Source organism: Scyliorhinus canicula, chromosome 16 (assembly GCF_902713615.1).
Source record: "Scyliorhinus canicula chromosome 16, sScyCan1.1, whole genome shotgun sequence".
Lineage (NCBI taxonomy): Eukaryota > Metazoa > Chordata > Chondrichthyes > Carcharhiniformes > Scyliorhinidae > Scyliorhinus > Scyliorhinus canicula.
The window spans coordinates 85,899,361-85,923,304 of NC_052161.1; the positions used below are offsets into that span (position 1 = coordinate 85,899,361).

Genomic DNA, 23,944 nt, shown 5'->3' on the forward strand with positions numbered 1-23,944 from the left:
CCGCACCCTCACCCTGACCCCCCGCACCCTCACCCTGACCCCCCGCACCCTCACCCTGACCCCCCGCACCCTCACCCTGACCCCCCCGCACCCTCACCCTGACCCCCTGCACCCCTGCACCCTCACCCTGCCCCCCCACACACTCACCCTGCCCTCCCGTACCCTCACCCTGCCCCCCGCACCCTCCCCTCACCCTGCCCTCCCCGCTCACCAACCTCTCTGCATCCCTGCCCTTCCCATCACTGGCTATTCTCACTCGCCCCACCTCGTTCCTTCCCTCCTCTCAGCCCCATATATACCGTGTGTGCTGCTGGAGGTGTGAGAGTTGTCGAAAGCTCTTCTGACAATAGCTGCAGTTGTAGGGTTTCGCTCCGGAATGGATGCGGATGTGCTGGGCCAGGTACGAGGTGTTGGCAAATGTCTTTGAGCAGTGCGGACAATGATGGGGTTTGGACTCCGTGTGGGACTTGGCGTGAATCTGCATTTCTGACTTCGACAAGAAGGTGAGTGGGCAAATTCGGCACCTGCAAAACACAGCGAGCATTAGGCCCTCTGACACTCCCTCAGCACTGACCCTCTGACAGTGCAGCACTCCCTCAGCACTGACCTACAGTGCGGCGCTCCCTCAGGACTGACCCTCCCACAGTGCGCCGTTCTCTCAGTACTGGCCCTCTGACCCTGCGGCACCCCCTCAGCATTGACTACCCCCCACCCTCCCACAGTGCGGTGCTCCCTCAGCACTGACCCTTCCAGTGCGGCGCACCCTCAGCAATGATCCTCTGACAGTGCAGTGCTCCCTCAGCACTGACCCACCGCAGTGCAGCGCACCCTCAGAACTGACCCTCCGACAGTGCAGCGCTCCCTCAGTACTGACCCTCCCACAGTGCAGCGTTCCCTCAGCACTGACCCTCCGACAGTGCGGTGCTCCCTCAGTACTGACCCTCCGACAGTGCGGTGCTCCCTCAGCACTGACCCTCCGACAGTGTGACGCTCTCTTGGTGCTGACCCTCTGAGTGCAGCACTCCCTCAGTACTGACCCTCCGGCAGTGCGGCGCTCCCTCAGTACTGAGCCTCGGCCCTTGCTTCTCCGCCCCGCCCAAGCCTGCCGCTGCTGACCTGTAAGACTTGCCATCCTTGCCTCCATCGTCGTCGTTGGGTACGGCATACGGGTCTGCCAACTCAGCCAACGTAGGCTCGCTGGGCCGCACTTTCCGTTTCCTGGTGCCAGGGGGCTTGGTAGGGCCCTCATCCTGGGCGGGATGGGGCGGGTGGCCCGGCCCCTGGGCCTCTTCTGGGACCTTCTTCTCTAGGCCTGAGAGCGAGGGCACTGTTTGGCCCGACAGGCTGTGTGGCAGTCCCGACACAATCATGGTGGGGGCCCCCGCCAGGGAGAAGGTAGGTGGATGGGTCAGTGGGCTGAGTCCCGAGCTGGATGAGGAAAGACTGGCGCTGGGTGAGGTTATGACTAGACCTGCAAGAGGAGGAAAATGATAAAACAGAAAAGAGAGGGCAGGTTCATTACAGTGCACGTAAAATTGACCCAAAGCACGAGGAGGCAATTCAGCCCCTCAACCTTCCTCTGCAATCAGCCCCTCAACCTTGCTCTGCCATTTAGTCGTATTCAGGCTTATCAACTCCTTATTCCTTTATTTGGTCATTATTACATGATGCTGTTTCACTCTCAAACAATGCTAAAATCTATTCTGCTAATTTGCTCAAAGACAGTGCTAACCTCTATTCAGCTATTTTACTCTCACAGTGCTAACCTCTATTCTTCGATTTTATTCAGAGCTAACCTTTATTTTGCTATTTTACTCTCACAGTGCGAACCTTTATTCTGCTATTTTATTGTCAGACAGAGCTAACCTCTATTCTGCTCTTTGACATGTGAGTGTACCTTTAAGAAAGGTTTTTGTCTTATCACGTGGTTTCAGTGATGTCATTTTGTGGGTGGAGCTGGGCTGTGGCTGTAAGGTGTTTGGGCTTCAGTGTCATTTTGTCTGTTTTGAACTGCAGAGGAAGAAATCAGTATTTTTTATTGTTTTATTGGATTTTGTATTTGAATTGGAACAGTTATTGGATTTTGTATTTGAATTGGAACAGTTAAAGGGGGAATTCATTAAGGGTTATACATAGATTACTGTAGCTGTGTGAGGTCTTTATGTTTGTAAATGATATAAAATTCTTGCTGTGTTTACATATATGTTGACTTTATTCTTAGAATAAACCTTGTTTTGATTAATCAGACCTGAGACAAAGGTTTCTCTGCTCATCCTAGCCAATTCAACATAAAGGTTGGAGGTCAGGTGAACTCCATTAAACACTTTGCGGTTTCTAAGCCCTGGCCCATAACATATTTTACTCTCAGACAGTGCTAACCTCTATTCTGCTATTTTACTCTCGGACAGTGCTAACCTCTATTCTGCTATTTTACTCTCGGACAGTGCTAACCTCTATTCTGCTATTTTTACTCTTACACAGTGCTAACCTCTATTCTGCTATTTTACTCTCGGACAGTGCTAACCTCTATTCTGCTATTTTTACTCTTACACAGTGCTAACCTCTATTCTGCTATTTTACTCTCGGACAGTGCTAACCTCTATTCTGCTATTTTACTCTCACACAGTGCTAACCTCTATTCTGCTATTTTACTCTCACACAGTGCTAACCTCTATTCTGCTATTTTACTCTCGGACAGTGCTAACCTCTATTCTGCTATTTTACTCTCACACAGTGCTAACCTCTATTCTGCTATTGTACTCTCACACAGTGCTAACCTCTATTCTGCTATTTTACTCTCACACAGTGCTAACCTCTATTCTGCTATTGTACTCTCACACAGTGCTAACCTCTATTCTGCTATTTTACTCACAGGCAGTGCTAACCTCTATTCTGCTATTTTACTCACAGGCAGTGCTAACCTCTATTCTGCTATTTTACTCTCAGACAGAGCTAACCTCTATTCTGCTATTTTACTCTCAGACAGAGCTAACCTCTATTCTGCTCTTTGACTTGCGAGTGTAATTTTAAGAAGGTTTTTTGTCGGCAGGAGTGTGGGTCAGCGATATGGCAAGGTTTCTCAGTCTGGAAAAAAATCAAGTTCGCTTTGAGAGGATTAATTCAGGGGTTCGCTCGGAGATGGCAGGTGTGCATCGATTTCTATAAGGAAAATTGTATGTCAGCAGTAAGGGGGTGGGGTGGAAATCAGGAGGCATGGCAATGTTAGAGAAGGACAGCGAACTTAGACCTTAGTATACGGGTAATTAGGGGTAGGGCGGGAGCAGCAGAGGACGTTGTTTACTGTTTTTTAGGTGTTTTGCGTGTGTCGGTCCACACGGTTGTTTAAGAAATATTAATGTGTTAAACTGTAAATTACAAATGCCTCCATAAAATACTTTCTAAAAAAGGTTTTTGTCTTATCACATGGCTTTAGTGATATTATTTTGTGGGTGGAGCTGGGCTGTAGCTGTGAGGTGTTTGGGCTTCAGTGTCATTTTGTCTGTTTTGAACTGCAGAGGAAGAAATAAGTATTTTTTATTGGATTTTGTATTTGAATTGGAACAGTTAAAGGGGGAATTCATTAAGTGTTATACATAGATAACTGTAGCTGTGTGGGGTCTTTATGTTTGTAGATGATATAAAATTCTTGCTGTGTTTATATATATATATATGTTGACTATATTCTTAGAATAAACCTTGTTTTGATTAATCAGACCTGGGACAAAGGTTTCTCTGCTCATCCTAGCCAATTCAACATAAAGGTTGGAGGTCAGGTGAACTCCATTAAACACTTTGCGGTTTCTAAGCCCTGGCCTATAACATATTTTACTCTCGGACAGTGCTGACCTCTTCTGTTATTTTACTCTCGACAGGGCTAACGTTTATTCTGTTATTTTACTCTCATAACCTCTATTCTACTATTTTACTCTCAGACAGTGCTAACCTCTATTCTGCTATGTTACTCTCAGACAACAGTAAGAAGTTTTACAACACCGCGTTAAAGTCCAACAGGTTTGTTGCGAATCAATAGCTTTCGAAGCGCAGCTCCTTCCTCATCCACCTGAGGCTGACCATCGTACTGCAATGCACACCGCCTCCCATGGGATTGGGGCAGTCTCATGGCAGATTGGAACTTGTGCTGGGGTGAAGAAAAGTTGGGGGTGGAGGGGCGGTGTGGAGAAGTAGTTCAGAACCCATTGTGGTGGTGGTGGGGGTAGAAGGTGTGATGTAGGTAGGAATTTAAGATATATTGTATTCTAGGCATTTGGGACATTCAGAATTCAAAGTCTGGGTTAGATTAGTGTTTTAAGGGGAGAGGTGTGATGAATGTCCGAATTTCAGATGTACAAAGAACAAAAAAAAGTACACCACAGGAACAGGCCCATCGGCCCTCCAAGCCTGCACCAAACATGCTGCCTGTCTAAAATCTTCTACACTTCCGGGGTCCGTATCCTTCTATTTTCATCCTATTCATGTATTTGTCAAGATGCCCCTTAAATGTCATTGTCGTCCCTGCTTCCACCACCTCCTCCGACAGCGTGTTCCAGGCGCCCACTACCCTCTGTGTAAAAAAACTTGCCCCGTACATCTCTAAAAACTTTGCCCCTCACACTTTAAACCAATGCCGCCTAGTAATTGACCTCTCTACCCTGGGAAAAAGTCTCTGACTATCCACTGTCTCTGCCCCTCATAATTTTGTTGACCTCTATCAGGTCGCCCCTCAACCTCCTTCGTTCCAGTGAGAAAAAACCAAGTTTATTCAACCTCTCCTCATAGCTAATGCCCTCCATACCAGGCAACATCCTGGTAAATAGGGGCTGGTTTAGCACAGGGCTAAATCGCTGGCTTTGAAAGCAGACTAAGGAAGGCCAGCAGCACGGTTCAATTCCCGTACCAGCCTCCCCGAACAGGCGCCGGAATGTGGCGACTAGGGGCTTTTCACAGTAACTTCATTTGAAGCTTACTTGTGACAATAAGCGATTTTGATTTCATAAATCTCTTCTGCACTTATTGTATTATCGGCATTTGATGCAGTGAGTGTTAAAAGCCTGAGTTGATGTGTGTGTGACTGCTGCAGGCCTGTTTTCAAAACAGTATATTTTGGGAGCCTTGGGTATAATTAAGGCATCATAAAAAACTTGGGCCAGTACAGTTTTATTTGGCTCAAGGGGGGGGGTTCCCTGTGGAGATAATTAGATTTCAGCTTGGTACAATTATGCGCCTGGGTGGATCAAGGGTATCAGCCAGTTTGCTGAAAAAGCAGTTCAGTTCTAATTGATGGGAGCTGTAAGCAGACGTCAAGTAATTTGCTCTCATTGTACTTCAGTTAATGCTGTTATGTTTGTAGACAGATCAGCAGTCTTTCGAAGCAGGTTCAGACTTGCCCGAGAGCACAATCGGAGAAGCACCTTCTGAAGAAGTACAGCCAGTTTCTGCATGGTTCTGACAAGATTCAGGTCTTTTCTTTAAAGCAGTGCCAAAAGATCTCTCTCTTAAGAGCATCTCTGTAAAGCAGGTATTCTTGAAGGCTATGCTTAAAAGTGGAATGAGAGCAGGGACGGTTTACTTTTGTTGTTTATGTGAGAATAAAGATAGCAAGTAAGGATTACTGTGCCACTACATCGATTAGCATTGTTTAATGGGTAATTTTAAAGGGTTCCTATCAAGTGTGAAGTTACAAAATAATAATTATTATTTAATATTGTATTCATAATAAAGGTTTATTTCAGAAGTACCAAAAACCTGAATTGGCTGAAGTTAAAGTGTGGAACAGCAGGGCTGAAGGTAGTGTGGAGCAGCGGGGCTGAAGGTAGTGTGGAGCAGCGGGGCTGAAGGTAGTGTGGAGCAGCGGGGCTGAAGGTAGTGTGGAGCAGCGGGGCTGAAGGTAGTGTGGAGCAGCAGGGCTGAAGGTAGTGTGGAGCAGCGGGGCTGAAGGTAGTGTGGAGCAGCGGGGCTGAAGGTAGTGTGGAGCAGCGGGGCTGAAGGTAGTGTGGAGCAGCGGGGCTGAAGTTAGTGTGGAGCAGCAGGGCTGAAGTTACTGTGGAGCAGCAGGGCTGAAGGTAGTGTGGAGCAGCAGGGCTGAAGTTAGTGTGGAGCAGCGGGGCTGAAGGTAGTGTGGAGCAGCAGGGCTGAAGGTAGTGTGGAGCAGCAGGGCTGAAGGTAGTGTGGAGCAGCAGGGCTGAAGTTAGTGTGGAGCAGCGGGGCTGAAGTTAGTGTGGAGCAGCGGGGCTGTCGGTAGCGTGGAGCAGCGGGGCTGAAGGTAGTGTGGAGCAGCAGGGCTGAAGTTAGTGTGGAGCAGCGGGGCTGAAGTTAGTGTGGAGCAGCAGGGCTGAAGTTAGTGTGGAGCAGCGGGGCTGAAGGTAGTGTGGAGCAGCGGGGCTGAAGTTAGTGTGGAGCAGCGGGGCTGAAGTTACTGTGGAGCAGCAGGGCTGAAGGTAGTGTGGAGCAGCGGGGCTGAAGGTAGTGTGGAGCAGCGGGGCTGAAGGTAGTGTGGAGCAGCGGGGCTGAAGGTAGTGTGGAGCAGCGGGGCTGAAGGTAGCGTGGAGCAGCAGGGCTGAAGGTAGTGTGGAGCAGCGGGGCTGAAGTTAGTGTGGAGCAGCAGGGCTGAAGGTAGCGTGGAGCAGCAGGGCTGAAGTTAGTGTGGAGCAGCGGGGCTGAAGTTACTGTGGAGCAGCAGGGCTGAAGGTAGCGTGGAGCAGCAGGGCTGAAGTTAGTGTGGAGCAGCGGGGCTGAAGTTAGTGTGGAGCAGCGGGGCTGAAGTTAGTGTGGAGCAGCAGGGCTGAAGGTAGTGTGGAGCAGCGGGGCTGAAGTTAGTGTGGAGCAGCAGGGCTGAAGGTAGTGTGGAGCAGCGGGGCTGAAGTTAGTGTGGAGCAGCAGGGCTGAAGGTAGTGTGGAGCAGCGGGGCTGAAGTTAGTGTGGAGCAGCGGGGCTGAAGGTAGTGTGGAGCAGCAGGGCTGAAGTTAGTGTGGAGCAGCGGGGCTGAAGTTAGTGTGGAGCAGCGGGGCTGAAGTTAGTGTGGAGCAGCAGGGCTGAAGTTAGTGTGGAGCAGCGGGGCTGAAGGTAGTGTGGAGCAGCAGGGCTGAAGTTAGTGTGGAGCAGCGGGGCTGAAGTTAGTGTGGAGCAGCGGGGCTGAAGGTAGTGTGGAGCAGCGGGGCTGAAGGTAGTGTGGAGCAGCGGGGCTGAAGGTAGTGTGGAGCAGCGGGGCTGAAGGTAGTGTGGAGCAGCAGGGCTGAAGGTAGTGTGGAGCAGCGGGGCTGAAGGTAGTGTGGAGCAGCAGGGCTGAAGGTAGTGTGGAGCAGCGGGGCTGACGTTAGTGTGGAGCAGCGGGGCTGAAGGTAGTGTGGAGCAGCGGGGCTGAAGGTAGTGTGGAGCAGCAGGGCTGAAGGTAGTGTGGAGCAGCAGGGCTGAAGGTAGTGTGGAGCAGCGGGGCTGACGTTAGTGTGGAGCAGCGGGGCTGAAGTTAGTGTGGAGCAGCGGGGCTGAAGTTAGTGTGGAGCAGCAGGGCTGAAGTTAGTGTGGAGCAGCAGGGCTGAAGTTAGTGTGGAGCAGCGGGGCTGAAGTTAGTGTGGAGCAGCGGGGCTGAAGTTAGTGTGGAGCAGCGGGGCTGAAGGTAGTGTGGAGCAGCGGGGCTGAAGTTAGTGTGGAGCAGCGGGGCTGAAGGTAGTGTGGAGCAGCAGGGCTGAAGGTAGTGTGGAGCAGCAGGGCTGAAGGTAGTGTGGAGCAGCGGGGCTGAAGGTAGTGTGGAGCAGCAGGGCTGAAGGTAGTGTGGAGCAGCAGGGCTGAAGTTAGTGTGGAGCAGCGGGGCTGAAGGTAGTGTGGAGCAGCAGGGCTGAAGGTAGTGTGGAGCAGCGGGGCTGAAGGTAGTGTGGAGCAGCAGGGCTGAAGTTAGTGTGGAGCAGCGGGGCTGAAGGTAGTGTGGAGCAGCAGGGCTGAAGGTAGTGTGGAGCAGCGGGGCTGAAGGTAGTGTGGAGCAGCAGGGCTGAAGTTAGTGTGGAGCAGCGGGGCTGAAGGTAGTGTGGAGCAGCAGGGCTGAAGGTAGTGTGGAGCAGCAGGGCTGAAGGTAGCGTGGAGCAGCAGGGCTGAAGGTAGTGTGGAGCAGCGGGGCTGAAGGTAGTGTGGAGCAGCAGGGCTGAAGTTAGTGTGGAGCAGCGGGGCTGAAGTTAGTGTGGAGCAGCAGGGCTGAAGTTAGTGTGGAGCAGCGGGGCTGAAGGTAGTGTGGAGCAGCAGGGCTGAAGTTAGTGTGGAGCAGCGGGGCTGAAGGTAGTGTGGAGCAGCAGGGCTGACGTTAGTGTGGAGCAGCAGGGCTGAAGGTAGTGTGGAGCAGCGGGGCTGAAGGTAGTGTGGAGCAGCAGGGCTGAAGGTAGTGTGGAGCAGCGGGGCTGAAGTTAGTGTGGAGCAGCAGGGCTGAAGGTAGTGTGGAGCAGCGGGGCTGAAGGTAGTGTGGAGCAGCGGGGCTGAAGGTAGTGTGGAGCAGCGGGGCTGAAGGTAGTGTGGAGTAGCGGGGCTGAAGGTAGTGTGGAGCAGCGGGGCTGAAGTTAGTGTGGAGCAGCAGGGCTGAAGGTAGTGTGGAGCAGCAGGGCTGAAGGTAGTGTGGAGCAGCGGGGCTGAAGGTAGTGTGGAGCAGCAGGGCTGAAGGTAGTGTGGAGCAGCAGGGCTGAAGTTAGTGTGGAGCAGCAGGGCTGAAGGTAGTGTGGAGCAGCGGGGCTGAAGTTAGTGTGGAGCAGCAGGGCTGAAGTTAGTGTGGAGCAGCAGGGCTGAAGGTAGTGTGGAGCAGCAGGGCTGAAGGTAGTGTGGAGCAGCAGGGCTGAAGTTAGTGTGGAGCAGCGGGGCTGAAGGTAGTGTGGAGCAGCGGGGCTGAAGGTAGTGTGGAGCAGCGGGGCTGAAGTTAGTGTGGAGCAGCGGGGCTGAAGGTAGTGTGGAGCAGCGGGGCTGAAGGTAGTGTGGAGCAGCAGGGCTGAAGGTAGTGTGGAGCAGCAGGGCTGAAGTTAGTGTGGAGCAGCGGGGCTGAAGGTAGTGTGGAGCAGCGGGGCTGAAGGTAGCGTGGAGCAGCAGGGCTGAAGGTAGTGTGGAGCAGCAGGGCTGAAGGTAGTGTGGAGCAGCAGGGCTGAAGGTAGCGTGGAGCAGCGGGGCTGAAGGTAGTGTGGAGCAGCGGGGCTGAAGGTAGTGTGGAGCAGCAGGGCTGAAGGTAGTGTGGAGCAGCGGGGCTGAAGGTAGTGTGGAGCAGCAGGGCTGAAGTTAGTGTGGAGCAGCAGGGCTGAAGGTAGTGTGGAGCAGCAGGGCTGAAGGTAGTGTGGAGCAGCAGGGCTGAAGGTAGCGTGGAGCAGCAGGGCTGAAGGTAGCGTGGAGCAGCGGGGCTGAAGGTAGTGTGGAGCAGCGGGGCTGAAGGTAGTGTGGAGCAGCGGGGCTGAAGGTAGTGTGGAGCAGCGGGGCTGAAGGTAGTGTGGAGCAGCAGGGCTGAAGTTAGTGTGGAGCAGCGGGGCTGAAGGTAGTGTGGAGCAGCGGGGCTGAAGGTAGTGTGGAGCAGCGGGGCTGAAGGTAGTGTGGAGCAGCGGGGCTGAAGGTAGTGTGGAGCAGCGGGGCTGAAGGTAGTGTGGAGCAGCAGGGCTGAAGGTAGTGTGGAGCAGCGGGGCTGAAGGTAGTGTGGAGCAGCGGGGCTGAAGGTAGTGTGGAGCAGCAGGGCTGAAGTTAGTGTGGAGCAGCAGGGCTGAAGGTAGTGTGGAGCAGCAGGGCTGAAGGTAGTGTGGAGCAGCAGGGCTGAAGTTAGTGTGGAGCAGCGGGGCTGAAGTTAGTGTGGAGCAGCAGGGCTGAAGGTAGTGTGGAGCAGCGGGGCTGAAGGTAGTGTGGAGCAGCAGGGCTGAAGGTAGTGTGGAGCAGCGGGGCTGAAGTTACTGTGGAGCAGCAGGGCTGAAGGTAGTGTGGAGCAGCGGGGCTGAAGGTAGCGTGGAGCAGCGGGGCTGAAGTTAGTGTGGAGCAGCGGGGCTGAAGGTAGTGTGGAGCAGCGGGGCTGAAGGTAGTGTGGAGCAGCGGGGCTGAAGTTACTGTGGAGCAGCAGGGCTGAAGGTAGTGTGGAGCAGCGGGGCTGAAGGTAGCGTGGAGCAGCGGGGCTGAAGTTAGTGTGGAGCAGCAGGGCTGAAGGTAGTGTGGAGCAGCGGGGCTGAAGGTAGTGTGGAGCAGCAGGGCTGAAGGTAGTGTGGAGCAGCAGGGCTGAAGGTAGTGTGGAGCAGCGGGGCTGAAGTTAGTGTGGAGCAGCAGGGCTGAAGGTAGTGTGGAGCAGCGGGGCTGAAGGTAGTGTGGAGCAGCGGGGCTGAAGGTAGTGTGGAGCAGCAGGGCTGAAGGTAGTGTGGAGCAGCGGGGCTGAAGGTAGCGTGGAGCAGCGGGGCTGAAGGTAGTGTGGAGCAGCGGGGCTGAAGGTAGTGTGGAGCAGCGGGGCTGAAGGTAGTGTGGAGCAGCAGGGCTGAAGGTAGTGTGGAGCAGCGGGGCTGAAGGTAGCGTGGAGCAGCGGGGCTGAAGGTAGTGTGGAGCAGCAGGGCTGAAGGTAGTGTGGAGCAGCGGGGCTGAAGTTAGTGTGGAGCAGCAGGGCTGAAGTTAGTGTGGAGCAGCGGGGCTGAAGGTAGTGTGGAGCAGCGGGGCTGAAGGTAGTGTGGAGCAGCGGGGCTGAAGGTAGTGTGGAGCAGCGGGGCTGAAGGTAGTGTGGAGCAGCAGGGCTGAAGTTACTGTGGAGCAGCAGGAGCAATGAGACAGAGGTCAGTGCTTGAAGCAGCCGGAGCAGGGCCCAGAGCACGAGGCAGCAAAAGGCAGCATGTAGAGGGGTCGTCACACATTGGGTGGTTCCTGCTTAATGTTTTTTTTTCTTTTTGGGAATTTTTGATGCCTTTCCTGAAGGACTAAGAACCGGTAAAGAAGCGAAAGATGTCCAAAAAACAGAGGAAGACAGCAGCGGGGAAGGGGGAGAATAAGAGCTCACAGCAGAGAAGGTGGCTGAGGTGGTGTCTGTCGAGCTCAAAAAGCAGTTTGCAAAGCATATGGAGGTGATGAGAAAGGAGGTAGCAGTGGCGCTGAAGGCTTTGGTCGAGGAGGCAATTGCCCCAGTGGAGGTAGCTGTTGCAAAGACGTCGGCCGAGGTGAGGAACAGAGTGAGAAGATGAAGGGAGTGGAGGGGGCCATGTCGCGGCACAGCGATCAGCTTACCGTGATGAGAGATGAGCTGCAGTATGGTCAAGACCAAAAAGGGTCTGCGAGCAAAGCTGGAGGATATGGAAAACCGCTCAAGACAACAAAATTTAAGGATTGTGGGCCTGCCCTAGGCAGCGGAGGGCCCAAGGCTGACAGAGTTTGTCAAGATGTTGGCAGAACTGATGGAAGAGGGAGAAGAACCCTCTCGGTATGAATTGGACCGAGCTCATTGGTCGCTGAGGTTAAACGAGCCTCCAAGAGCAGCGATTATCTGTTTTAGAACATACAGTGCAGAAGGAGGCCATTCGGCCCATCGAGTTGGCACCAACCCACTTAAGCCCTGACTTCCACTCTATCTCCGTAACCGAATAACCCCTCCGAACCTTTTTTGGTCACCATGGGCAATTTATCACGGCCAATCCACCTAACCTGCGCGTCTTTGGACTGTGGGAGGACACCAGAGCACCCGGAGGAAACCCACGCAGACACGAGGAGAACGTGCAGACTCAGCACAGACAGTGATGCACGAACCTGGGACCCTGGTGCTGTGAAGCCACAGTGCTAATCACTTGTGCTACCGTGCTGCCCTACATTTCACAGATATCACATGAAGGAAAAGGCATTGAACTGGGCAAAGAAGGAGCAGGAGGTGCAATGGGCTGGTGCCAAGGTTCCATTTATCAGGACTTGCAAAGCGGCGAGCGGCATTCGGCCGAGTGAAGGTGGCATTGCACGACAGTGGAATGCGGTTTGGAGTGGTGTAGCCAGCAAAGCTAAGGGTGATCTACAACTCCAGAAGTAAAGAGTGGGAGAATGTATATATGTAACTTTGAATAATGTTCCTACTTCATACTGTTATAGAGGTTAAAAGTCTTTTGTCGTTGTTCTTCATAGCGTTGAATAATGTTCTTACATCATGCTATTATAGAGGTTAATTTTTTGTTTGTTGTTGCTGTTCTTTGTACCTTTGAATAATGTTCTTACTTCAAGCCGTTATAGAGGTCAAAGATTTTTGTTGCTGTTCTTTGTAGCAACGTATTTTTTACTGAGAAGTATATATTTGTTTTTTTTTCCTGGGACTGGGCGGGAGTGGAGGAACGGCCTGAGTCGGCTAGTGAGCGGAGGTGTTGTGGGGGGAGGGTCTGCGGACACTGGAACCTGGTGAGCAGGTTTCAATGGGCCTAAGAGGTGAGAAAAGGGAAGGGAGGGGACAACACGGAGTGGGGTTTCTTCAAGAGGGAGTGTAGGGAGGGGATTTTGCGAGGGGGGGATGCGGTTCGATGTCAACAATGGATAGGGACGGGTCAGGTTCAGTGGGTAGTGTCATGCGAGTGCCCCTTTAAGAAAGGTTTTTGTCTTATCACATGGCTTCAGTGATGTCATTGTGTGGGGGAGCTGGACTGTGGATCTGGGTTTTATTTTCGCTTTGAGTTTTGGACTGGTTTTGAAACGGAATAAGTTGATAGAGGTGTCTCTCTCTCTCTTCTTTTTAAAAGCTGTTTTCAGATGACTTTATAATAGATAATTGTTTTCTGGAAGGAATTCAAATCTGCTGTTTGAAAAGGGGAACAGAGTATCAATAATAAGTCTTATACCAGTGAGAATGCCGTGTTCTGGGCCACACCTTTGAAAAGGTGTTTCTGGTTTTACTTATTGAATTGGAACAGTTAAAGGGGAATTTATTAAGGATTATACATAGATTACTGTAGCTGTGTTGGGTCTTAATGTTTGTAAGTGATGAAAATTCTTACTGTATGTGTTTACACAAATGTTAACTAAATTTGTAGAATAAAGCTTGCTTTTTGGATTAAAAGCACCCAAGAACTCTGATGAATAACACCTGTAAGGCAGGTCCTTGTGCTCATCGTAGCCAAAATCAATAAACAGTTGTAGGTCAGGTGAACTCCATGATATACGAGTTTTCTAAACCTTGGCCCATAACAGTAGGGCCCGAAATTATGATGATGGTGGATAAGCAGAAGCAGAGGGGGGGAGGGGGGGGAAAGAGAGCGAGAGAGAGAAAGAGAAAGAGAGAGAGAGAGAGAGAGAGAGAGAGAGAGAGAGAGAGAGAGAGAGAGAGAGAGAGAGAGACCGACCCCCTGTTAGGATAGTTACATGGAACATGAGGGGGTTGGGAGGCCCAATGAAGAGGCCGAGGGTGTTTGCCCATTTGAAAAGTTTGAAAGCAGATGTGGTGATGCTGCAGGAGACTCAACTTGACGGTGAAGGATCAGGGTGGCTTAGAAAGTGGGCTGAGATAGCCAGGCGTTTCACTCGGGCTTAGATAGTAGGATTTGTTTCTGGGTGGCCGGTTTGCAGGACTAAAGGAGCTGGAGGCAAAATTTGGGTTGGGATGGGGAAATGTTTCGGTACATGCAGTTCCAAGATTTCGCTAAGAAGGAGATACAGAGCTTTCCGGTGGCTCCGGCCTCCACACTGTTGGAGGAGGTGCTGACGACAGGGGAATGGAGAAGGGGGTGGTGTCGGCAATTTATGGGGTGAGTCTAGAAGAGAAGGCACCGCTGGAGGGGATGAGGGCAAAGTGGGAGGAAGAGATGGGAGAGAGCATGGAGGAGGGATTGTGGTGCGAGGTGCTCCGGAGGGTAAACGCCTCAACTTCGTGCGCGAGGTTGGGGCTGATACAACTCAAGGCGGTGTATAGGGTGCACCTCACAGATACTGACACCTTTGAGGAGGTAGATGCGGGGGAAGCAAACCACGCTCATGTTTTGGTCCTGTCCAAAGCTGGATAGGTATTGAAGGGAGGTGTTCGGGTAATTTCAAAGGTGGTACATATGAGGTTTGAGCCGGGTCCTCTGGAGGCCACATTCGGGGTATCCGATTGGCTGGGATTGGAAGCGGGTGCAGAGGCAGATGTTTTAGTATTCGCCTCGCTGATCGCCTGAAGGCGGATCCTGTTAGGGTGGAGGTCAGCTTCTCCACCCTGTGCCCTGGAATGGCGGGGGAGTTCTGTTTGGAGTTTTTAATACTGGAGAAGGTGAATTTCATAGAATTTACAGTGCAGAAGGAGGCCATTCGGCCCATCGAGTCTGCACCGGTTCCTGGAAAGAGCACCCTACCCAAGGTCAACACCTCCATCCTATCCCCATAACCCAGTAACCCCACCCAACACTAAGGGCAATTTATCATGGCCAATCCACCTAACCTGCACATCTTTGTACTGTGGGAGGAAACCGGAGCACCCGGAGGAAACCCACGCACACATGGGGAGGATGTGCCCACTCCGCACAGACAGTGACCTAAGCCGGAATCGAACCTGGGACCCTGGAGCTATGAAGCAATTGTGCTATCCACAATGCTACCGTGCTGAAGTTTGAGTTGAGGGGAAGGATGGAAGGGTTCTACAATTCATTGGCTTTGTTTATTATGCACTTTCAAGAAATGGATGACATCGAACATTAGGCGGGTGGGGTTGTGGTGGGGCAGTTGGGGTGCGGGCAGGGGATTGGTTGGACTGTGTATGTTGTTGATGACTATGTATGGGTGGATGGTGGATTCTTGAATCCTTTGATGTTTGTATTGAAAATGTTGAGGGTTGTTTGGGGGTTGGTGGGAGGGAGGAATTGTTGGCCAGGGGATTGACATTCTATTTGTTACCGTTGATTGTTGGTGGGTGTAAATTTGGATGAAAAAGGAGAATAAATATTTATTTTTAAAAAAGCAAAAATATTTGGGTTTCAGTCCAGTAACCAAGACACTGTTGGGGTTTGGTCTGGGATCATAATAAATAGTGTTTAATAATGAGTTGTAGAACATAGATCAAAAAATACAGCACAGAACAGGCCCTTCGGCCCACGATGTTGTGCCAAACATTTGTCCGAGATTAAGAACAAACTAATCTACACCCCATCATTCTACCGTAATCCATGTACCTATCCAATAACCGCTTTAAGGTCCCTAATGTTTCCGACTCAACTACTTCCACAGGCAGTGCATTCCATGCCCCACTACTCTCTGGGTAAAGAACCTACCTCTGACATCCCCCCCTATATCTTCCACCATTCACCTTAAATCTATGTCCCCTTGTAATAAATCTATGTCATCCTTGACATAAATCTATGTCATCCTTCTCCGTTCTAATGAGAAAAGGCCCAGCACCCTCAACCTTTCCTTGTAAGACCTACTCTCCATTCCAGGCAACATCCTGGTAAATCTCCTTTGTACCTTTTCCAAAGCTTCCACATCCTTCCTAAAATGAGGCGACCAGAACTGTTCTCCAAATGTGGCCTGACCAAGGTTTTGTACAGCTGCATTATCACCTCACAGCTCAACCCCTCTGCTAATGAACGTTAGCACACCATAGGCCTTCTTCACAGCTCTATCCACTCGAGTGGCAACTTTCAAAGATCGATGAACATAGACCCCAAGATCCCTCTGCTCCTCCACATTTTCAAGAATCCTACCGTTAATCCTGTATTTCACATTCACATTTGTCCTTCCAAAATGGACAACCTCACACTTTTCAGGGTTAAACTCCATCTGCCACTTCTCAACCCAGCTTTGCATCCTATCTATGTCTCTTTGCAGCCGACAACAGCCCTGCTCACTATCCACAACTCCACCAATCTTCATATCGTCTGCAAATTTACTGACCCAAATTTACTGACCCACCCTTCAACTCCCTCATCCAAGTCATCAATGAAAATCACACACAGCAGAGGACCCAGAACTGATCCCTGCAGTACGCAACTGGTAACTGGGCACCAGGCTGAATATTTGCCATCCACCACCACTCTCTGACTTCTATTAGTTAGCCAGTCCGTTATCCAACTGGCCAAATTTCCCACTATCCCATGCCTCCTTACTTTCTGCATAAGCCTACCATGGGGAACCTTATCAAATGCCTTACTAAAATCCATGTACACCACATCCACTGCTTTACCTTCATCCACGTGCTTGGTCACCTCCTCAAAGAATTCAATAAGACTTGTCAGGCAAGACCTACTCCTCACAAATTCATGCTGACTATCCCTAATCAAGCAATGTCTTTCCAGATGCTCAGAAATCCTATCCCTCAGTACCCTTTCCATTACTTTTTTTGAACAGGGGCACAACATTCGTCACTCTCCAATCCCCTGGTACCACCCCTGTTGACAGTGAGGACAAAAGATCATTGCCAACGGCTCTGCAATTTGTATCTTGTTTCCCAGAGAATCCTTGGATATATCCCGTCAGGGCCGGGGGATTTGTCTGTCCTCACGTTTTTCAAAATGCCTAACACATCTTCCTTCCTAACAAGTATCTCCTCGAGCTTACCAGTCTGTTTCACACTGTCTTCTCTAACAATATGGCCCCTCTCATTCGTAAATACTGAAGAAAAGTACTCGTTCAAGACCTCTCCTATCTCTTCAGACTCAATACACAATCTCCCGCTACTGTCCTTGATCGGACCTACCCTGGCTCTAGTCATTCTCATATTTCGCACATATGTATAAAAGGCCTTGGGGTTTTCCTTGATCCTACCCGCCAAAGATTTTTCATGCCCTCACCTAATCCCTTTCTTCAGTTCCCTCCTGGCTATCTTGCCCTCAAGCGCCCTGTCTGAACCTTGTTTCCTCAGCCTTACATAAGTATCCTTCTTCCTCTTAACAAGACATTCAACCTCTATTGTCAACCATGGTTCCCTCACTCGACCATCTCTTCCCTGCCTGACAGGGACATACATATCAAGGACACGTAGTATCTGTTCCTTGAACAAGTTCCACATTTCAATTGTGTCCTTCCCTGACAGCCTATGTTCCCAATTTATGGACTTCAGTTCTGGTCTGACAGCATCGTATTTACCCTTCCCCCAATTGCAAACCTTGCCCTGTTGCACGCACCTATCCCTCTCCATTACTAAAGTGAAAGTCACAGAATTGTGGTCACTATCTCCAAAATGCTTCCCCACTAACAAATCTATCACCTGCCCTGGTTCATTACCAAGTACCAAATCCAATATGGCCTCCCCTCTGGTCGGACAGTCTACATACTGTGTTAGAAAAGCTTCCTGGACACATTGCACAAATACCACCCCATGCAAACTATTTGATCTAAAGAGTTTCCACTCAATATTTGGGAAGTTGAAGTCACCCATGACTACTACCCTGTGATTTCTGCACCTTTCCAAAATCTGTTTCCCAATCTGTTCCCCCTCCCATCGGGGCCTCACGGTAGCATGGTGGTTAGCATCAATGCTTCACAGCTCCAGGGTCCCAGGTTCGATTCCCGGCTGGGTCACTGTCTGTGTGGAGTCTGCACGTCCTCCCCGTGTGTGCGTGGGTTTCCTCCGGGTGCTCCGGTTTCCTCCCACAGTCCAAAGATGTGCGGGTTAGGTGGATTGGCCATGCTAAATTGCCCGTAGTGTAAGGTTAATGGGGGGATTGTTGGGTTACGGGTATACGGGTTACGTGGGTTTAAGTAGGGTGATCATTGCTCGGCACAACATCGAGGGCCGAAGGGCCTGTTCTGTGCTGTACTGTTCTATGTTCTATGTTCTATCGTAGTCCCAAATACCGATCCATGCCTTAAGTTCACCCACCTTATTCCTGATGCTTCTTGCGTTGAAGTATACACACTTCAACCCATCTCCATGCCTGCAATTACTCTCCTTTGTCAGTGTTACCTTTCCCACTGCCTCACTACACGCTTTGACGTCCTGAACATCGGCTGCCTTAGCTGCTGGACTACAAATCCGGTTCCCATTCCCCTGCCAAATTAATTTAAACCCTCCCGAAGAGAACTAGAAAACCTCCCTCCCAGGATGTTGGTGCCCCTCTGGTTTGGATGCAACCCGTCCAGCTTGTACAGGTCCCACCTTCCCCAGAATGCACTCCAATTATCTGAAGCCCTCCCTCCTACACCATTCCTGCAGCCACGTGTTCAACTGCACTCTTCCCCCTATTCCTAGCCTCGCTATCACGTGGCACCGGCAACAAACCAGAGATGACAACTCTGTCTGTCCTAGCTTTTAACTTCCAGCTTCCTAAACTCGTTTCTTACATCCACACCCCTTTTCCTACCTACGTCGTTGGTACCAATGTGCACCACGACTTCTGGCTGCTCACCCTCCCCCTTAAGGATCCTGAAGACACGATCCAAGACATCCCTGGCCCTGGCCCCCAGGAGGCAACGTACCTTCCGGCAGTCTCACTCGCAACCACAGAATCTCCTATCTATTCCCCTAACCATTGAGTCTCTTATCACTATTGCTTTTCTATTCTCCCCCCTTCCCTTCTGAGCCCCAGAGCCAGACTCTGTGCCAGAGACTTGGCCACGAGGGCCTTCCCCCAGTACGTCATTCCCCCCAATAGCATCCAAAACGGTATACTTGTTTTGAAGGGGAACGGCCACGAGGGATCCCTGCACTGTCTGCCTGTTTGTTTTCTTTCCCCTGACTGTAACCCAGCTACTCTTGTCCTGTACCTTGGGTGTGGTTACCTCCCTGTAACTCTTGTCTATAACCCCCTCTGCCTCCCGGATGATCCGAAGTTCATCCAGCTCCAGTTCCCTAACACGGTCTCCGAGGAGCTGGAGTTGGGTGCACTTCCCACAGGTATAGTCAGCGGGGACACCAGAGGTATCCCTCACCACCCACATCCTACAGGAGGAGCATGCAACTGCCCTAGCCTCCATCCTCTCTTACCTTACAGAATATAGCTGCCCTGTGGACCAACTGGAACTCCGCCCTCCGACTCTGCTCCTATTCAGCTCTACTCGCTGTAAACCCCCGGCTCCTTCACGTTCTTTGAGGAAATGTGGAAAATGAAATGAAAGGAGAACCTTACTCCCTCCTCACCTAACTCCCTCAGTCACCAAACTCTCACTATAGCACTCAAATGCACCCAAATTCAGCACTCAGTGCAAACAAAGTGCTTAAAGTTAACAGGGCATTGGAAAATGAAGCCACATTTACATATTGCTGGTTCATTTATTTTAAGACGGGAGGTGTGGTGAATGGAGGGAATTATTGTATTTTATTGTGATGTTATTAAAAACCCTGGGTTCAAATACACAGGCAGTATATCTGCTAAAGCTGTAATTAAGGGTTCACAAAGATAAATAAATCATTGATTTTAACCATTTACTTGTTTTGAGAGAGAAGGCTAATAGAACATTACTTGTTTGTGGAGGTTCCTGCAGTGTAGATAATTAATGAGGGATGGCGTTCAGTCCAGCTAAGCAGATCATGGGACATCTTAGTGGGATAAAGATTATGTAATTAATGGGAAGAGCCAGGTCTGTCTGTAGTTAGAACAAACAAAGATCAATACAGCACAGGAACGCCTCCAAGCCTGCACCGATCACATGTCCTATCGAGACCAACCGCCTGTATCCTTCTATACCCCGTCTGTTCACGTGCCTATCCAGGTAAATCTAAATCTTAAAGGTTGCTAACGCACCTGCCTCAACCACCTCACTTGGCAGTGCATTCCAGGCCACCACCACCCTGTGTAAAAAAATATCCCCCACACATCTCCACTGAACCTGTCCCCACTCACCTTGAACTTGTGCCACCTTGTAACTTTAACTTCCGCCCTGGGAAAAAGCATCCAACTGTTCACCCTATTTACACCCCTAATAATTTTATAAACTTCTATCAGGTCGCCCCTCAGCCTCCGTCTCTCTAGGGAGAATAATCCCAGCTTATTCAATCACTCCTCATAGTGAATACCCTCCATATCAGGCAACATCCTGGTAAACCTTTTCTGTACTCTCTCCAAAGCCTCCACGTCTTTCTGGTAGTGTGGTGACCAGAATTGGACACAGTATTCCAAATGTGGCCTAACCAACGTTCGATATAACTGTAACTTAATTTTCCAGCTTTTATATTCGATACCCCGCCCTATGAAGGCAAGCATGCCATATGCTTTCTTTACCCCCACCTGCCACTTTTAAGGATCTGTGCACCTGCACGCCCAGATCTCTTTGTATCTCTATGCTCCTGATGGTTCTGCCATTTATTTTATACCTCCCCACGAATTGGATCCACCAAAATGCATCACCACACATTTTTCCGGGTTAAATTCCATCTGCCAATTCTCCGCCCAATTTTGCAGCCTATCAATATCCTGTTGTATTCTCTGACAATCTTGATCACTATCCGCAACTCCCGCAATCTTAGTATCATCTGTAAACTTGCTAATCAGACCCGCTACGTTTTCTTCCAATTCATTTATATATATTACAAAGAGTAGAGGTCCCAGTACTGATCTCTGCGGAACACACTAGTTACAGACCTCCATTCGGAAAAACATCCTTCCACTGCTACCTTCTGTCTTCTATGGCCAAGCCAATTCTGAATCCATCCAGCTAGTTCACCCCTGACCACATTGTGATTTAATCTTTTGCACCAGCCTGCATGAGGGACTTATATCAAATGCTTTACTAAAGTCCATGTAGACAACATCCACAGCCCTTCCCTCGTCAATCATTTTTGTCACCTCCTCAAAAAACTCAATTAGTGAGACATGAACTCCCTTGTACACAACCATGCTGCCTGTCGCTAATAAGACCATTCACTTCCAAATGTGCATAGATCATATATCATAGAATTTACAGTGCAGAAGGAGGCCATTCGGCCCATCGAGTCTGCACCGGCCATTGGAAAGGGTACCCTACCCAAGCCCACACATCTACCCTATCCCCATAACCCCACCCAACCATTTTTTTGGCCACTAAGGGTAATTTAGCAACTCCAATCCTAACCTCAACATCATTGGACTGTGGGAGGAAACCGGAGCACCCAGAGGAAACCCACACACTCACAAGGAGAACGTGCAGACTCCGCACAGACAGTGACCCAAGCCGGGAATCGAACCTGGGACCCTGGAGATGTGAATAAACTGTGCTAACCACTATGCTACTGTGCTGCCCTATCTCTGAGAACCTTTTCCAACAGTTTCACTATCATGGACGTCAAGCTCACTGGCCTATAATTATCCGGGTTATCCTTGCAACCCTTCTTAAATAACTGTACAACATTGGCAATCCTCCAATCCTCTGGGAGCTGACCTGTGGCCACCGAGGATACAAAGATTTCTGTTAGAGGCCCAGCGATTTCATCTCTTGTATCCCTCAGAAATCTTAGATAGATGCTATCTGGCCCTGGGGACTTGTCTACCATAATGCTTTTAAACACACCTAACACTTCCTCCCTCGTAATAACGTCTTGTTCTAAAGTGTTTACACATCCCTCTGAGACACCACCAATCAATGTGCCCTCCTTTGTGAATACCGATACAAAATACTCATTAAGAATCTCACCTACTTCCACATAATTTCCCTCCTATGTCCTTGAGTGGACCAACTCTTTCCCTAGCTACCTTCTTGTTCCTAATATACGTGTAAAGTGCCTTGGGATTCTCCTTAATCCTGTCTGCCAAGGACATTTTGTGACCCCTTTCTGCCCTCCTAACTCCCTGCTTGAGCTCTATTCTACTTTCCTTGTATTCCTCAAGTGCTTCATTTGATTTTAGTTGCCTGTACATCACGTACACATCTTTTTTCTTTTTGACAAGATTCGGAATGTCGCTGGTCATCCATGGTTCCTGAATTCTGCCTTTCCTGTCCTACCTTTTTCCTTGCATATGCCTGCCCTGCACTCCCATCAACTTCTCCTTAAAAGACTCCCACATGCCAAATGTGGATTTACTCCCAAACAGCCTCTACCAAACAATAGCCTCTAAATCCTGCCTAATCTGGTTGTAGTTCCCCCAATTTAGCACCTAAACCCCAGAACAACACTCGTCCTTTTCCATGAGTATCCGAATGCTTACGGAATTTTGGTCGCTGTTCGCCACATATTCCCCCACTGCAGCTTTGGTGACCTGGCGGGGCTCGTTCCCTAGTACTAAGTCCAATATAGCCCCCTTACTTGTCAGTTTTGACACAGGATTTGAGGCTGACAAGTCAGAAGGATTTTCAGGTTGTACCTGAAAGGGGTCTCTCTCCAATGTCTGTACAGAGAACGGCAAATAACTCTGATTGTTAACTTTATTTGTGAGTGGAATTTGAACAGCATTGAGTTGAAATATATATATATAATATATATATATATAGTGGCAGGGGTAGATAGTGAGCTGAAGCTTTTCTTCGTATTAATGTTTAATCGTTAATTGTAAAGTAATTTCTTTGATGTTAAAGTGGTTAATTCTGTGTTTAAATTAAAGTTTGTTTTAACGTAAAAGATTTCTGTTAGTTAGAAATTGGGGGCTCGTCCGGGATTAAAAAGTATAATTCTGAGATTGGTTTGTGTATTGAAGCTAAAGAGAGCAAGTGTGAAGGGGCTTTCGTTCAGGTGTTGATACTCTTACCCCTTTGAATAGGGAGTGACTGGTGAAATGGTTCTTTCGTCAACAGGTCTACAAATTAAAAAACTTTGCGGTTTCACATCCAGTACCCTAAGAAAAACTGGGTCTCAAGGGGAAATTAGGAATGGGCAATGAATGTTGGGCCGAGCCAGAGACGCCCATATCCTGAGAATGAATCTTTTACTTTGTAGACTTTGTATCCTCCCCGTAGCTTCCAGTTACAATCAATTCTTTGTGCCATCAGACAAATAATTTGTTTTTGTTCTTTTGAAGGATATGGGCGTGGTTGGTTCGGCCCAACACTTATTGCCCTTTGAGAAGGGCAAATTTGGCACCATTACGCTCAATCCCACATCCAGTCAAACCATCTTTGAAGATGGCACTACTCCTGGTTCTCGCCAATGCGTACCTCACCAACCCTCCACCCCCACACACACCAAAACTAACCTGTCATGAGGGCAGTGGAGGGCAAAGGGAGTACCGTGACGTTCTCTGTGACCATAGGCTGCGTCTGGCCACCCTCTTTGACATCGATGCTGGGGGTTTGTGTGACCCCGCTGATGGTGCCGCTGGTGATCAGGGCCTGAGAGTACGACTGCATTTGTTGCTGCTGCTGCTGTTGCTGCTGCTGCTGTTGTTGCTGCTGCTGTTCCGTCTGCTGGTTCTGAGGACTGGCTGTCTGCCCACAGCTCTTCTCCGCCATGAGCTGCTCTTTGATCTTGTTGATGAACATTACATTCTCAAACTGCAGACAGGAGAGAACAAGAGTGAGAGGCCGAGGGGCGAGGTGGGGGCCGAGAACCGAGGTGGGGGCCGAGGTGGGTGGCCGAGGGGGAGGGGCCGAGGCGGGGGGCCGAGGCGGGTGGCCGAGGGGGAGGGGCCGAGGCGGGGGGGGGCCGAGGCGGGGGGCCGGGGGGCCGAGGTGGGGGGGCGAGGCGGGGGCCGAGGGGGAGAGGCGGGGGCCGAGGGGGAGAGGCGGGGGCCGAGGGGGAGCCGAGGGGGAGAGGTGGGGGCCGAGGGGGAGAGGTGGGGGCCGAGGGGGCGAGATGGGGGCCGAGGTGGGGGCCGAGGGGGCGAGATGGGGGCCGAGGTGGGGGCCGAGGGGGCGAGGTGGGGGCCGAGGTGGGGGGCGAGGGGGCGAGGTGGGGGCCGAGGGGGCGAGGTGGGGGCCGAGGGGGCGAGGTGGGGGCCGAGGGGGCGAGGTGGGGGCCGAGGGGGCGAGGTGGGGGCCGAGGGGGCGAGGTGGGGGCCGAGGGGCGAGGTGGGGGCCGAGGGGCGAGGTGGGGGCCGAGGGGGCGAGGTGGGGGCCGAGGGGGCGAGGTGGGGGCCGAGGGGCGAGTTGGGGGCGAGGGCGGGAGGGGCGCACGAGACGGAGCGCACGAAGGGGAGCGCGATCATGAGCGAGAGAGCGCGGAAAAAAACCCTAGAGCCCGTGGGAGCGAGTGGGCAAGGGGCGAGTT

At 50.8% G+C, this 23,944-nt stretch overlaps 1 protein-coding gene across 1 annotated transcript in view; it reads right to left on the reverse strand.

Annotated features, from left to right (window-relative positions):
- LOC119951007 (zinc finger protein 384-like) overlaps positions 1-23,226 on the reverse strand; it is a 25,052-nt gene extending 1,826 nt beyond the window's left edge. Inside the window, exons 1-3 of the mRNA XM_038774039.1 lie at positions 22,932-23,226; positions 1,117-1,471; positions 289-524 (exon numbers count right to left, since the gene is read on the reverse strand). Coding sequence (XP_038629967.1) covers positions 289-524; positions 1,117-1,471; positions 22,932-23,217 — 877 coding nt within the window. The 5' untranslated portion in view covers positions 23,218-23,226. The remainder of the gene's footprint in view (positions 1-288; positions 525-1,116; positions 1,472-22,931) is intronic.
- Between the last annotated feature and the right edge of the window lie 718 nt (positions 23,227-23,944).